Below are 16333 nucleotides of genomic sequence, written 5' to 3'. Positions count from 1 at the left end.
GTTTGATCAAAAACATCACAAACATGTTTGTTAAAAATTAACCCAGGGAAGTGTGATTATGGTGTCTAGAAATACTTCATGATTAAAAAAAACTGGGAGGGGCGCCTGGGTGGCTCAGTTGTTAAGCGTCTGCCTTCCACTCAGGGCGTGATCCCAAGATCCTGGGTTCGAGCCCCACATTGGGCTCCTTGCTCTGCTGGGAGCCTGCTTCTTCCTCTCCCACTCCCCCTGCTTGTGTTCCCTCTCACAGGCTGTCTCTCTCTCTGTCAAATAAATAAATACCATCTTTAAAATAAATAAATAAAATTGGGAGTACACAGCACTGCAATTTTAAGAATATATAATGATTTGGTGTTTTGTTATTTATATGGTCTTTAAGAAATTCGATACATTTACCAATTAATTATCTTAATAATTTTATTTTGTGCAGACACATACAGAAGTGTTAGATTTAAGGATTTCAGTTTCTTCCCACACTCTCTCTGGGGACAGTCTTGTTCTGCTCTCCCACTGCCAAAAATGGCATTTAATAAAGACACAGCTGTCAGCAGAAAAGGCAGACGTTACCTCTAAATAATACTTCAATTAAAGTTATGAAATAAACTTTAAGAGCCAGGTATACCTTTTTCCCTAAAAAATACAACCAGGTATTTTTCCCTAAAAAAGTACTTTCCCTAAAAGTACTGCCAGCAGCTACCATTTATTGAGCTTTATTATGTTCCGAGCACCGTACTAAGGGCTAACAATAGGTTCCACCATTTGATCCTCCTCAAGTCCTAGGAGTACTGGTGTCAGCCCAACTTCCAGAGAAGGAAACAGGGGCTCAGAGAAGTATCCTAAGACCACAGAGTGAGGAAGCAGTGGAGACCAAGTACCCAGGCCATCTGCCTTGCAACCTCCGCTCTCCACTCTCTGCTATAAGCTACAAGGACCCAAGGAACCCAAATCCCAGTCCTTCCCTTCCAGGTTATTTTTATAAAGCAGTGTTAAAAAGCAGAAGGTGTAAATGAGAAAGAAAAAGGCCAAAAAAATCCTCCAGTGATCCCACTGATCAGGGGAGGGGGGACCCCAAACCCTAAACACCCTTTACTATTTGATGTTACTTTTCTTTTCTTTTTTTTTTTTTTTTTTTTAATTTTTTTTTTTTTTTTTGAAAGANGAGACAGCCAGCGAGAGAGGGAACACAAGCAGGGGGAGTGGGAGAGGAAGAAGCAGGCTCATAGCAGAGGAGCCTGATGTGGGGCTCGATTCCCATAACGCCGGGATCACGCCCTGAGCCGAAGGCAGACGCTTAACCGCTGTGCCACCCAGGCGCCCCTGATGTTACTTTTCTTAATCAAGAAAACAACCTTGCCACCAACATAAATCTTCAGAGAAGGTCCTGTGATAAAAAGTACTGGCGACAAACAAAATTTACTACGGCCTCATCAGGCTCATTTTAGACTAAATGAATACAGTATATCCCAGTCAAGAAATCAGTAATTCGTGAGATGTTAAAAACTTCAAGAGAAACAATACATATTTATATAATATTTTACTTACTTCTCTGAAACATGCAAAAATTCATATGGCTAATGGAATTTTCCATGTTAAAATGTTGCTCAACACGACAAATTCCTAACAAAAAAATATTTTAATGTAGGAAGCAACAAGTGAACATTACATTTAGGTGATAAAATTCAGGTTATAATAATATGATAAGTATCAAATAATATTCCTTCTGGCCTAATGGAAAACATAACAGTCGTGACAGTCACGCTTAACACCTTAGTTAAATACAGAGAGAAACGGGCAGGGGTGGCAAAGACATATGCAAAGATTTAACAGTTTGAATAATCTCTAGCCCTTCTGAGAAAATATAGATGGGAAATCGGTGGCAAACACTTGTGTAATATGGTGGTTTCAGTCCACCAGCAATCATTCTGTTGGTGCACTTAAAGCAACTGCAGTCGTTCTGAGACTGAAAACTAGATTCCAAGCAAATCTCTGCTCCACAAGCTAATGATACTACAAACCCCTTACATTCAAAAATACAGTTTAAATTTGGGAAGTTTTAGGTAAAGTAAAGCATACCTGTTTCCACGATGCCGTGCCGACAACTGAGACTACACTACTGTATCACACGCAGTCAGGCACCTGCTGCTTACAGGTAATTCCAGTTACCGTGTTTTACGTTTGTTGGTCAACAGCACAAATTTTATGCTCCAAAAGAAATACACCAATCCAGCAAAATGGTTACATTTAATTTTCTTTTAAAGACAGAGTAACTAAATTTAAGGAAGAATTGCCTTTTACTGGTATCTCATTTTCAAATTACTGATAGAAACTTACCGTAGAATAATTACGTATTTTACCCCATAGCAACCCACAAAAGGTTTCCCAACATATGCATTTGTTCAATTTCCAAAAATAAATAAAGGTTTTTCTACCTGAAAGCATTTACATTCCTGGCTCTCTAAAGTAAACATTAAAAAACAAAGTACAAAAAATGATCTCCCCACTTCGGAAGAGCCCACTTAATTACATAAAGTAGTTCCTTTCCCAACACTTTTTCAGATTCAAAAGAGATTTACTTCCTAAGAACATGACAGATCTTCATTTCAAACCATTCAGTCCGTTTCCATGGCAACACTGCGGGATTCCTTGGCTACCATAAGTCGCATTAGTTGACTGTGGAATTTCTCAATCTTCTTCACGTCTTGGGCTTGGTCTGTTCTATACACCAAACACTGTCAGAAATTTTAAAAGTACACATTAACTACGTAAAACTAGGCTATCAACAACATAGCAAATATAGGACTGGGTACAAATACAAGTCTTTCCTACCCCGTTTTGCTCTATTCCCTCTGGAGGTCATACTAAGGCTCTTACGCTCAAGTTTCTAAGCCCCCAGTAATTACATTCCTTTACTATCTTGTAGTATTTCCAACTTCACTGCTGTAAGCAAAAAACTAAATGAACTCTAACAGAACACCCTCAAAATTGACCAATTAAGTAATATGCTAATTCCTGCTGTGGGGTCTAATGAGAACTCCAGGCTTGGAACCAGATTATTTTCTCCCTGGGATCTGGTCATGACTAATTGAGTTATATTGGGAAAAGCACAGCAATATTAGGATTGCTTCCCCCACTTGTGAAATTGGGAGATGGGGAGGGGACAGTAATAATAATTTAAAGAAAAAAATCCACCATCCTTTGCTCACACCTGGTCACAGTCTAAATTAAACCAGATAAATCTGTCTAACCTTGATTTTCTGAAGGTATTCACAATTTTTAATTCAAACCAAATTCTTCCATGCTGTAAGTTAAATTCTTCATTAGATAGATACTTAAGATCCGCTTACGGTTTCTCAAAAACCATTTGTTCTAGGGTCTTCAAAAAATATCAAATTTAAGCTGGCAGTTCTTTCCCTCATTTTGTAATAAAAGGTCCATTTTTCTTTAGCCCATTTTAAGGGTTCACATGAGTCTTAAAGGGAACAAATGATCCTGCAATAATAGTCATCAACATAAGTAATCTATAGGTCAATCTTATCACCCCCAACTGGTCATTCTGCCTTAAAAAACCACTCGCTTAAATTACCCACATATTGTAGAAATTTGTGTAATAATCTTGTAAAGAGGCCATAATAATCTCCAACATGTCAACTTCAGTACACGTGCTGTGGGAGAATCTATCTACCTTGTCACTACAGTTTGACAGAAAAGATTTCAGATTCATAGAAAATATTATAAATCAGTCCAGGACCAAAAAAAATGATGCATAAATGGGACTATAAAAAAGTCAAAGACACATGGTGATAATAAAAATGTAGCTTAAGACTGAGTTTTTGAAGGAATTAGTAACTCTTAAAATGAATTAGCAAGGGCAGTATACACACTTTAAAAGAGTCATTAGAAAACAGATTTTGTCAGAGCGTTGATTCATATATTTACTATTTAGGAGGATGGGTCTGACTGTGTCTTTGGCCCTTTCCAAGTAAGGACTAATTTGCAGCAGTTTTAAGGAAGAACACATAAGGCATTTTTCATATTTCGATCTTATCACAGGAATCACCAGTGCAACATTGAAGTTCCTGCCAATATGTGTATGTTTAATCATTACCAGGGGGCAAAAAGTCATCATTTTGAGGTAAAGCCTTTGATTAAAATCAGTTCTGCATTTTTTCCTATCTTAAAAACAGGACAAGCCAAGTCGTCTTCCGCAGATACACCTCTCCACTCTGTGCCCATCACAACGGAAATGATTCTCAGTGTGAACGCCCCAGACTCAAGCACATGCGTGCAGGTACTAAGAAACAAGCACTAATGCTATAATACTAGGTACTTTCACATGTGTAGTTTACGTCCCACACCCCGGTCAGGGGAGCCGACCACTGCTATGGCACTTTACGGATAAGGAAACAGAGGCCCAGAAAGCCAAACTTCTGGTCTGAACTTTTCCAAGGCTGGGACGCTGGTTAACGGCTGAACTCGGATTCAAACCTCTTGACTCTAAGTCTAGCACACTACACCATTTTTCACGTTTTCAGTTACTTCAAACTTAACTGGTTCCTGGAAGACATCGTAATCATTAAAAGTCTGAATTCATGCAACCTCACAATGGAACCTTGGACACAAATATATAAAAAGCTAATATACGAGCAAAGACAGAAAGTGATTTTTAGTCACTCTGAAATTTTTTTGAAGACCTGTTTACTAATTATGAAAAACCTGTTTACTAAGTACCCTCCGGGTCAGGACATCATGCTAATCCCTGGAAATACAGGTAAGAACTTTACTGCTATTGTGCTGAAGTTCATAATCTACTGAAAAGACAGTTATGCTAAAACAACTGTGACGCAGCACAAAAAGAGCCAAAAAGCAAAGTGAGAGATGAAGCAAAGCGAGATGAAGCCGGGTTTTGAAAGATAAGCACCCGTCTCACCACACTGGGCGGTGGTGGGATTCAAGGCCGCAAAGATGGAAAGAGGACATTCAGAGGCACAGAGACCTAAGACAGCCCGCCACGTCTCTGGAGACCCTCTGTAACACAGAAAAGACAGAGGGTGGGAGGCACGTGAGGCTGCAGTTACACTAGGAGTGACGAGGAGCCACTAAGGTTTTTAAGCAGGGTCATTAACGACCAAACCTGCATTTTTAGAAATCTCTTCAGACAACTAAAGGATGAACTGGAAGCAGGGACACCTTTGGGAGACTAGCCTAGCAGTCCAGCCAAGTGAGGACGACACCCTAAACTTAGGGGAGGCACAGTGAACACAGAGCACTCGTGACAGGAACGAGACCAGGATGCCTGAGCCAGTAATTCCCAAATGCCTGGGAAAGCACGTGAGGCTATCAGAGGATCGCATACAGCTCTTCAAGTGAAGGGCCAGCGGATGTGAGGACGGGCAAGGAAGGACCCTGATGCGCGAGGGAACAGGAGGTGGCAGCTTGAGAAGAGACGAGGAGTCCCATTCTAGACAGGCTAACTTTTAGGAGCACCGAGGCAAGGATGCTTAACAGACAGCTAGTCAGAAGTCAGAAGAAAAATGTGAGCTAAATATACAAATGTGGAGACAGACCTAGATTCCAGCAGTCCGGGGCACCGCGGCTGCGGCTGAATGGACTGGTCCAGAAGCAGTATGAAGGCTGACCCAGGACAGAATCCTGGAGACACCAATATTTATTAGCAAAGAGCAATAAGACAGAAACACAGAAAAAGAAAAAGATGATAAAATGGAGCCACAGATGCCAAAATAGTTTCCACCAGCGTGGTTTTGTGTATCAGAAGCAGCCAGGGGGTCCAGTAAGACATGAACGGATGAACCCATCAGGTCTGGAAGCGAGGGGCTGCTGCCGGGCTCCCCGTGAGAGTAGTTCAGTGGGTGACTGCTGCATGTGGAGATCAGGTGGCAGAGGGTCCTGGAAGGAATGCGGGGTGTGGAAGTGACAAGACTGAGCAGGGAGAGAAGGAGGGAGAGCGCTATAAAGCCCATAACTTGTGTTCAAACACCATCATTTCCTTCCCGCACGCTCATAGGGAGACCTCTATTCCCTCATATCCAGTTTAAGTCTCTATACTGCGTTTGCTTAAGGTCTGAAGAAAGTAATTATTAAACAACACTTGACATACTACATTGATGAAATAAGTTATTTCCCCAAGGGTCTGTAAAAGTAGCTTCCAGAATGAGGTTTTTGACTTTGGAATGAAATGCAAAATAAGCATCCTAATGGGCAATCTGCACTACGTAATTAATTTCAAACAAGTGATTAACTCAAACAAATCTGGACATATGCAACAAATAAAAATGTATACTTACAACTAAATCATCTGTTACTTTAATACACAAACTCCCATCAGAATGCCTATATTTGAGAACCACACGGGCCTGAAATAAAAATACACATTGAGAAACAGTGAAGTCAGAAGACATTTCTCATAAATAATTTAGTCTTCAAGTATGCTGAAGAGGATCCCTCTAGAAGAGCCAAAACATCTAAACACATCTTTACCGTAAACATCATTGAGAGGTAGAAAATAGTATTTTAATTCATTTCTATTGCTGTAATTCGTTTTTTAAAAAAGATTAAGAAGTTGGATGCTTATGTGCAGCCAGTTTGAAGAGATAGACTGAAAATTCCCAACACACACACCCACATTCAGGGAAAGTCCATGAGACCCTTAAGGTGGTTTGGCATTAAGAATATACAGATCTTGGGGTGCCTGGGTGGCTCAGTCGGTTAAGCATCTGACTCTTGATTTAGGCTCAGGTCATGATCTCAGGGTTGTGAGATCGAGACCCACGTCAGACTCCATGCTGGGCGTGGAGCCTGCTTGAGATTCTCTCCCTCCACCTGCCCCCCAAGAATATACAGATCTTCCTCAACTTACGATGGGGTTATGTCCCCTATAAGCCCAGTGTCAGTTGAAAATATCATAAATTGAAATTATCATGGATGCCTGGCCAGCTCAGTCAGTAGAGCATCTGACTCTTGATCTTGGGGTCATGAGTTCAAGCCCCTTACTGGCTGTAGAAATTACTTTGTGGCCAGTGCCATGAGAGTTTTGTCCACGTATCACTAGCCTGAGAAAAGATCAAAATTCAAATTCGTAGTATGATTTCTACTGAATTTATATTGCATTTGCAGTACCCAAAGTCAAAAAACGGAAGTCCAAGCATCATAAGTGGGGAACCTTCTATATACTGAAGGGGATCACCACATGCCTCCTCAAAACACGTCACTTTGGCATAAGGACTGTTTTGAGCAGAGACCAATTAGCTCTCTGTCCTTTCTGGCTAAACGCAGGACATATATTAACCTTTGTAAAGGTGACATCAATTTCTAATACTGAAGGAGCTCCCTTCTCCCTTACTGGGAAAAGGAGGGCTCTTATCTGCACAAAAATCCTTACTGATCACCTTCCCACAACTTACCTTCCTCCGCCGAAGCCCTAAACCCCCTTTCCTTAGCCCACCCTCTTTCCCACACTTTATCAGCCTTGTTAAGAGGGTACACAGGCCCCCATTCTAACAGCCTCCTCAAGTCAAATGCTTTGTGAGCTCCATGCATACCGTACATCGCGTTTTCTCTCTTGTTAATCTGTCTTTTGCCACTTTAATTTGCAGGGCCCCAGCTATTAAACCTAAGAGGGTAAAGGAGAAAGTTCTTTCTTCCCTACGATACCAACCCGGCCACAGAGGGATGATAGGAAAAGCAGGGGGAGAAACAGCAGACAAGGCTACGCAAGTCCAAATCCGTGTGGCAGGAAGGACGGCAGTCACGGTTCATGCAGTCCCCTCCCCATGGCTCTCCGAGGTAGATTCGGACTGAAGCATTCAGAGAAACCATGTCTTTATCATGATGGCACCACACAGTGCCAGAAAAGAAGAATTCTGTCATGAAAAGAAGTCTCAATCGATAACTCTTCCACAGTAATTCCTGCGTTGAGCACCATGCTACACAATACCTTTGTTGTTTGGCATTCTACAGTTAGGGACCCAAGAAAATGATTTATCTAGAAGAAAACATCTCCCAATAGAGTTCACAACTTCTGGGAACATCAATTTTATTTTCCTAAATGATGGATTCAAAACAGTCCATTTTTGGCTGACCAACATAAATGGCTATCCGTTTTAAAAAGTGCCAGGTATCTACAAGCCAAAACAGGAACATAATTTTAAAATGGTCACAATGTAGAACCAGAAGCCTCAAGACAATTCTGGAAACTAAAGAAAAAGGGCTATGAAGAGCTGTAACCTACAGCTTCTCCCATTATGTCTCTGCTCTCCTGAGACTGGGGGGTGGGGGGGGCACACCACTGAGATTTGTTTTAGTGAAGGAGAAAAGGGAACTCACCAAGCACTTATATAAATTACAACCAGATTATCTTTAGATGCCCGATTCTATATATTGGGTTATTTAATTCAATTCTACATGCTTTAAAAAAATTCAGTTCTCCAGAAACAAAATGAAACTTTAAAATGTGCTAAGCGTGGGGATGCCTGGGTGGCTCAGCCGGTTAAGCATCTGCCTTAGGCTCAGGTCATGATCTCGGGGTTTTGAGATGGAGCCTGTCCAGGACAGCTGCTCCCCTGCTCAGCGGGGAGTCTGCTTCTCCCTCTGCCTCCCTCCACTTGTGCTCTCACTTACTCCCTTTCTCAGATAAATAAAATCTTTTAAAAAAAATGTACTAAGCATGACAACTATAGAAAGTGTTAACTCTCAGTTGAAAAAAAAATGGCTGGCTTCATGAGAAGTGCGAATTAAAGCTCTACGGTTCTGTAAGAGGGTCTATTTTGTAACTGAAGGGGCATCTAAGTTACCAGCTCAGATGCCACAAAGGGAGAAAAAGCAATCAAGATTCTTGCTCTCTTAGGAACTTTGAATTCAACCAACCAAAATAACCAAACACAAGACACATGAATTAAGTCCTTTTATAAAGGCACACACAGGCAAAATGCTAGAAGAGAAAACAAGTCATTTAAACTGGGGGAAAGAGAAGTGTAAAAAAGATTCCTAAAGGTAGCTTTTTTTTTTTTTTAAAGATTTTATTTATTTATTTGACAGAGCTAGAGACAGCTAGCGAGAGGGAACACAAGCAGGGGGAGTGGGAGAGGAAGAAGCAGGCTCATAGTAGAGGAGCCTGATGTGGGGCTCGATCCCGTAACGCCGGGATCACGCCCTGAGCCGAAGGCAGACGCTTAACCTCTGTGCCACCCAGGCGCCCCCTTAAAGGTAGCTTTGCCCATGTATGCTTTTCTCTTTTAGGGAAGAGGGCAGGAGAGAAGCTGAAGGAGCAGTGTGTATGAAGATCTAAGTTCTGTAACTTCATCAGACTAGAGCTTAGGATGTGGATATGGTGGGAAGATAAAGCCAGAAAGACTGGAGAGGGTCAGACTATGGACTGGGAGTCTGGACTTGACCCTAATCAACGAAAAACCAGTATTTAAGTAGGAACCTGAGAAAATCCAGTTTTTGTCTTAGAGTTGTGGCATGAGTGAAGAGGGACTAAAAAGGCAGACAGGCTGACTGACAGGTTATCACGTGGTCCAGCAGGAACACCATCTTCAGTGAGAGCAATGCAAGAGCGAACGGTAAAAGGTGCCAGGCGTACTCGACAGGCTCGGGAGGGTGGGAAAGAAGACAGAGAATTCTGTAGAACAGCTTCCGAGGAGTCTTGACAAAACTTCTCTTCTTCTTTAGTTCTGGCAGAGACAGCACAGACTTTGGGTTTAGAGAACGGGGTTCAAATTTTAGCTTTATCTCTCAGAGACCAGGCAATCCACTTAATGTATCAAGGACTGTTTATTCACTTACCTCAGATTGTCTTGCTTGTTCACATGAATTATACATGTAAGGATATGTAGTTTAAAATGCCTATCACAAAGAAGGCACTCCACAAAACTGTTAGTCAAGAGCCCCTCCCCTATCAAAACATAAGTCTAAAACCAGTAGAAGTTTTCAGGCCCTGGAATTTTCTGTGGGGTGAAGAGAGGAAAGGCTCTCTCTCCATCCTGCATATTCTAGACCAGCTCTGTTCACAGCAATATGCTGTAATTACCATCTTGTGTTTATTTCCCTATTATTATTTTTTTAAGATTTTATTTATTTGACAGCGAGAGACAGAGAGGGAACACAGCAGGGGGAGTTGGGAGAGGAAGAAGCAGGTCCTCACGGAGCAGGGAGCCAGATGTGGGACTCCATCCCAGGACGCTGGGATTGTGACCTGAGCCGAAGGCAGACGCTTAACGACTGAGCCACACAGGCACCCCCATTTCCCTATTAAATTAATTAAAATATGATTACTCTTGATGTGAATTTCTACACTCTTTACTATGTTTTCAGATATTTTGTGTACCGTGTGAGTGATTCTGGACAAAAATCCCCTATCGTTCGTACAGTACATTGCCGGAGAAACCAATGTCCCTACAAACACAGGAGGTCAACCAAATGGAGGAGTTAGAAATCGTGTCATAAACAAAACGCTCGATTTCAAAAATACCTAACTCAGGTCATCATCTATTATTATATCATTTTATTGTAAGGAATGGACAAACACTGTTTCATAGCTCCTTGTTACTTATCTAGGTCTAAAAACCTACCGAGACTTTTAATTAGCAAAAAGATTTAAACAGCCTTTGGATAGGACAACAAAATTAATAAAAACTCGAGAGGAAGAAAAATCAAGACCTGAATGATGCTTCCATTCCCGTCATTTGGACTTCTTTGCTCTTCAATAAGGAGCTAACCCCTGGCATCTACTTATCATAATTTTTGTGGGGGCCATGAATGACCCCCTAAACGGTCTACCAACATTTGCGTTTAAGAGCATTTCCTGAGGAAAGGGTGCAAGCTTTCTCACATACGCCGCAGAAGGACGGGAAAAGGGCAGCGAGACCACTCAGGGTCAGGAGGCCGCAGCCGCAGGGGGAGGAGCCCTGCCCTTAGTGACACGTAAACCAACCGCGGCAACAGGGAAGTTCTGGGCTGGGGGCGGGGAAGGCAGGGCAGGGCCGCTTCGGGCCCTGCGATGACCCGGTTTCCGGGCCTCGTCCGGCCGCTCCCCGGGAGGCAGCGGGAACCAGGACACCCGGCGGGGTACGTCTCCGCTCACGTCCAGCACCTCCTGCCCGGGCTGGAGAAGCTCCAGAGGCCGGGCGGACCGCAGGGAAAACATCCTGACCCGGGGCAGAGGCAGCGGCGCCGCGGGGATTTACCTTCATAGGGTCGGCGAGGTAGAGTTTCTCGGCCGCGCGACTGAACTCCTCCCAGGTCTGGTACTGCGGCATCGTGGGTCCGCAGCGGAGCGCGAGGGGGCGAGGCCGGGGACCGCAGGCGGCGCGACCCGGCCCACCTACCACCTACCTCTGGTGGCCGGAGACCAGTGCAGGGGCCCAGCGGCCCGAAGATGGCGGCGCCTCCTCGCACCAACGCCTCGTCCCATTGGACGGCCCGGCCCGCCCTCGCCCAATGGGAAGGAGGGATGCTGCCAGGAGGGGGCAGAGCCCCGAGCGAGCGGCTCTGGGAGCTCGCCGGGAGAAGTCGAGAGCAGGGAGACAGGTGCGAGGTTGCCACAGCGCCCCCTGCAGGACTGGAGGAGCGGGCGGCGGTGTCGGCCCGCTGTCCTTCCAGCCGGACTGCGTGGTCAAGGCCCGGGTCTTGAGGCCACGACGCAGCGGCTGGGTGGGAAGCGCTGGAGACACAAGTCTGGGGCAGCAGGGTCCAGCTGACACGCCCGCAGCCTAGCAAAGGAGGGAGGGACAGAAACGCAGGAGCGCAACCGANGTGGTCAAGGCCCGGGTCTTGAGGCCACGACGCAGCGGCTGGGTGGGAAGCGCTGGAGACACAAGTCTGGGGGCAGCAGCGTCCAGCTGACACGCCCGCAGCCTAGCAAAGGAGGGAGGGACAGAAACGCAGGAGCGCAACCGGAAAGTTTGTGCAATGGGCATTTATGTCTGTTCGCTGAACCCTAAAGGAAGCACGGTCGCTTGCGGGTCGCGGGCGCGCAAGCCGAGTGTCTGGGGACGCGGCGGCTGTACCGCGGGAGGGCCGGGACGGCTAGGCTCCTTCCAGATCTCGGCAGTAGGCAATGTGCGCGTGTTTAGGGGATGGGGAAGAGGTCCTATCATTACCTGTGCCGGGGTAAGAAATTGGAACTTGGCTCTCCAGGCAGTGGGGTGACATGGAAGGGAGTCTGTCTTTAATCAAGTTTATTCAGGTATATTTTACGTACAATAAAACACACCGGTTTTAAACGTACAGCCTGATGCATTTTGACAAGCGTGTGTGTATACCCATTGGTCACATACCAATATGCCCAATACTAATCAGGATCCGAAGCATTTCTTCATCTCCAAAAAGGTCCCTTATGCTACTTTATATTTAATCCCCCCACGCCCACCCAGCCCCCAGATGATCACCCATCTGCTTTCTGTGACTCTAGATGAGTTTTTCCTGTCCACTGCATGTTATGGGGCTCCAGCTGCACACCGGGACAGGGAAATAGTGCAAATCCGAAGACAGGGAGGCCCCACTTAACATGCTTGTGCAGTAGTGCAGGCCTAAGAGCCAGGGATCTAAGTTAGGGCACTAGCCTAGGAGTGGAGAGGAGCGTACAGATTAGAGATGGACCTGGTGAGTCCCGTGGGGTACGCAGGAGAGAGTGGAGGGATGCCCAGGCCAGTGGAGGTTATGGTGCCAGCATAGGAGAAAGAAAACGAACAGCCTTGGGGAAGGCTGGGGAAGGCCGTTTGGGTAGAGCTGTCTGTCTCCACAGAAAACTCCAGAAGTGGTGAGAAATAGGAGTCGTCAGCAGATAGGGCGTCATGGCAGCCTTCCTCTGGGGAGGACAGCGCGTGAGAAAAGGAGACTAACACAATCCCCGGGAAACAGCCACGTGAACAAAGGATGAGAGAGGGAGCAGAGCCCACAGAAGAAGCGGAGGAGAAGTTATCAGAGAGGTAAAAGGCCAGGAGGGTCTGCGATGGGAGGGGAGGAGAAGGTTAGTGATCTCAGGGGGCAGATGGGGACACAAGTACAAAGAACTGAAAGGAGTCGGTGGATTGTAGCCATTGGTGACCTTGGCCAGAGGAGCCTCAGTCAGGTTGGGGTCTGGTTGGGACTGACGAGAAAGAGCGGGAGGGGCAGAAAAATGGAGGCAGCTGCTTTATACTCTTAATAGAGCTCAGCCATAAACAGAAGAGATTAGAACATGGGCTGAAGACACTGGTGAAGGAAGAGTATTATTTTTCTTTTTATTTTTTGGCTCCATGCCCAGTGTAGAACCCAATAAGAGGCTTGAACTCATGAGCGTGAGATCATGACCTGAGCTGAGATCAAAAGTCAGACGCTTACCCAACTGAGCCACCCAGACGCCCCGAGAGAGAGGGTTTTTTTGTTTTAAGATTTTATTTCTTTTGACAGAGAGAACACAAGCAGGGGTAGGGACAGGGGCAGAAATAGAAGCTGGCTCCCCAAGGAGCAGGGAGCCCGATGTGGGGGCTCGATCCCATAACGCCGGGATCACGCCCTGAGCCGAAGGCAGACGCTTAACCGCTGTGCCACCCAGGCGCCCCAAGAGTGTTATTTTTTAAGAGGGAAAGACTTTGTGCCTGTTTGTTACTTTCAGAGAAGGAATCGTAAGAGCTGGAGGGATTAAAAATGCAAGGAAGGAGGAAAGCAAGATCTCAGGGAGAACGTGGAGGGGACGGCAAAAGGCACAGGAGCGTGCACAGGAGGAGGCTTCAGGCTGCCCAGGAGGTGGTGGGGAAGGAGGAAAATGTGAGTGACGCGTAGGTGAGAATGTACGTAGGACGGCAAGCGTGGATTCGCAGCCTTGAGGAGAGGATTTGGAAAAGCCAGAGTGAGAAATGAGCAAGGAAGCAGACCAGAAACTTAAAGACAGCTTGTCAGCAGAGCCGAAGGCCCAGTTGAAGTTGGAGCTCCTACTCCCAGAAGAGCCCTAATCTGCACATTTTGGGGTCTGTTTCCAGCACCTTCCAGAGGCCTGGGTCTTGTAGTGGAACAGACAGGCAGTAGGGATTTGTAGGGTACATGCAGCAGAAGGACAAGGGGACAGAAATGTTGAAGGCACTGGCAAGAGCGTGGTTGAAGGGATAAATCACGGGATCCAGGCTAGATAGGTGGGTATTTAATTGGGTTAAGAGAGGTTAAGGGAGCAGGTGTCGAGGACGTCTGAAGCTTGTATACTAGGGAGGAGGACCTGAAGTTACGGTTGGGGATTTCAGAGGAGCTATGGTTCCCGGTGAAGCTGACTTGCCCAGGCTTTATTAACGTCACTTACGAGTAAGGCAGAGGGCGGGATGAAGAGTAAGACCAGAGCCAGGGCCCGGTTAGTGAGAGTGGGGTGCAGGAGCTGTGGCGGACAGCAGTGAGGGGCCGGGAGGGAAGGGTCGGGATGAATGACCCTCTGGAAGGAGCGGTTTTTGCCCAAAGGCGAGGACAGTAGCACTTGAGACGGTGCCACATTTGCCTTCTGTCACAGTAAGGAACATCCCAGATGTTCGGTGCCTACCCAGGGCAAGTGCAAGGCCAGCCTCATCCCTGCCTCCAAGAGACCACAGCTTCGAGAGCAGGGATTGCCGTGGTGAGGGGGGTCCCTGCACCCCTGAGCTCGGCTCAGCTGCAGCCCCCGAAGACACAGAAACCAGGATGCGTGCGTGCATGCGTGCACACACACACACACACTCATTTGGGCATTAAAACAACCCTGGAAGAGTGGTCCTCAAGCCCTTATCACAATTCTGAAAATCGGAAAAGCTCACAAAAACAAAAGTATCTTAGTAACTCTGTTGGCAGAAAACTTGACCTGACCTCTTGGAAGGTGGTTTGTAGTCTTTATTTGTCCCACTGGGCGTGTTTGAGGACAGGGTGGAGCCGGGTCTCTGCAGGTGGCTTTACGTGGCATATGGCAGGTGCGCCGCCTTCCCTCTGTGGAACCCAACAAGCTGTGAATTCCCAAACACACGTAGCCGCAAGGGTTTTGGACAAGGGATTATGGATCTGCACAACTCTCCTTTCTAGGTGATGAAGACACCAAGTTTGAGGGGAGCCCGGCCGGCTTAGTTGGGAGAGCTTATGACTCTCCATGGGTGGGGGGGCTGGGTGTAGAGAAGACTTAAAAAATAAAATCTTAAAAAAACAAAACAAAACAGAAAGGAAAGACAGAAAGAAAAGAAAGAAGCCAAGTCCGAGATCAAATTATACCCTACGGATTGGCACAGGACTTTGCCTTCAATGGCCAGCAAGTGGCAAGCCAGCAGGTGTGTTAATTACTAACGGAAGCGGTATGATTAATTTTGGCTTTCAGAAATTGCAGCTGGGGGCAATAGGGGAGCTGGGTTGGTGGAGCCAAGCCTGGGCGCAAGGTTGAAACCAAAAGCCTTTAACCTTTGGCCTGCCTCGATTGCTCTCCTGTCCTCATGGTCTCCCCCACTTCCCCCATCGATCCCATTGGCAGTGGAGCTCTGGCCACCCTTCAGCCTGAGCTGGTTCCCACTGATCTTCATGTCGCCCTTCCCTCGGACAACTCTCAATCCTTTCTTGACTAGATTACTCAGCTGCACTTGAAGCCACTGGGCACCCTGTCGTCCTGAAAACTTCCCAGGCCCCTGGCTTGTCTGACCTCATTGTCCCTTGCCCTCTTCTCCCCGTGTGGCTTTACTGCTCTGGCTCAGTGCTGGCCCCCAGAGCCCCCAGCAGCAGTCAGGAGGTACCAGACTTCGAGCTCACCTCCCTGTAGTTCATCCCAGAGCCATGCTGTGCCACTCCCGGATTTCTGCTCAGGGCCACCTTCCTCCCTGAGCCTGATTCCTGTATCCAAATGCCTGCCACTCCAGTTCCATTTGGGAAGATGAATGTAACTTCTCAGCAAACCGAGGCAATGAATAAACGACACGTGTGATACCTTCTCACCCCCCTGTAGTTCATTCCAGGGCCATGCTGTGCCACTCCCGGATTTCTGCTCAGGGCCACCCTCCTCGCTGAGCCTGATTCCTGTATCCAAATGCCTGCCACTCCAGTTCCATTTGGGAAGATGAATGTAACTTCTCGGCAAACCGAAGCAATGAATAAGTGACACGTGTGATGCCTTCTATTTCACTTACAATAATACCGTTGCTATTGGCAAATTAAGCCACTCCCATCCTGTGTTTGACTGCCAGGAATTGAGTACCTGTGCCTTACAGACCAGTTGTTGGACTGGACAAAGTACTTTCAAGCTAATGGGGTCAGGGCAGAAACAGTAAGGCAAATTCACGAATCTCTGTAATTGAAGAGAGGAAGCGTGTCACGGGGAAGGAGAAAGCAGTCTGACCCACAGTGCATGTGT

At 46.2% G+C, this 16333-nt stretch overlaps 1 protein-coding gene across 1 annotated transcript; it reads right to left on the bottom strand.

Annotated features, from left to right (window-relative positions):
* Positions 1–1517: 1517 nt before the first annotated feature.
* Positions 1518–11413, bottom strand: SRP9 (signal recognition particle 9). Its single transcript, XM_002926699.4, has 3 exons — positions 11202–11413; positions 6303–6371; positions 1518–2729 (listed from the first exon to the last, which is right to left on the bottom strand). The coding sequence occupies exons 1-3, from the start codon at positions 11271–11273 to the stop codon at positions 2610–2612; spliced, it is 261 nt and encodes an 86-aa protein (XP_002926745.1). The 5' UTR covers positions 11274–11413; the 3' UTR covers positions 1518–2609.
* Positions 11414–16333: the final 4920 nt, after the last annotated feature.

This window comes from Ailuropoda melanoleuca, chromosome 8 (assembly GCF_002007445.2).
Source record: "Ailuropoda melanoleuca isolate Jingjing chromosome 8, ASM200744v2, whole genome shotgun sequence".
Taxonomy (NCBI): Eukaryota; Metazoa; Chordata; class Mammalia; order Carnivora; family Ursidae; genus Ailuropoda; species Ailuropoda melanoleuca.
Note: the sequence above shows the minus strand (reverse complement) of the source record. Positions and strands in the feature narration are given on the sequence as shown.

Excerpts from the sequence above, each read along its gene's own strand:
- SRP9 (XM_002926699.4), bottom strand. The coding sequence starts at position 11,273 with ATGCCGCAGTACCAGACCTGGGAGGAGTTCAGTCGCGCGGCCGAGAAA. Across the intron at positions 6,372-11,201 it reads ACCTCGCCGACCCTATGAAG|GCCCGTGTGGTTCTCAAATA; the intron begins GTAAATCCCCGC and ends TTTTTATTTCAG. Across the intron at positions 2,730-6,302 it reads AAGTAACAGATGATTTAGTT|TGTTTGGTGTATAGAACAGA; the intron begins GTAAGTATACAT and ends AATTTCTGACAG.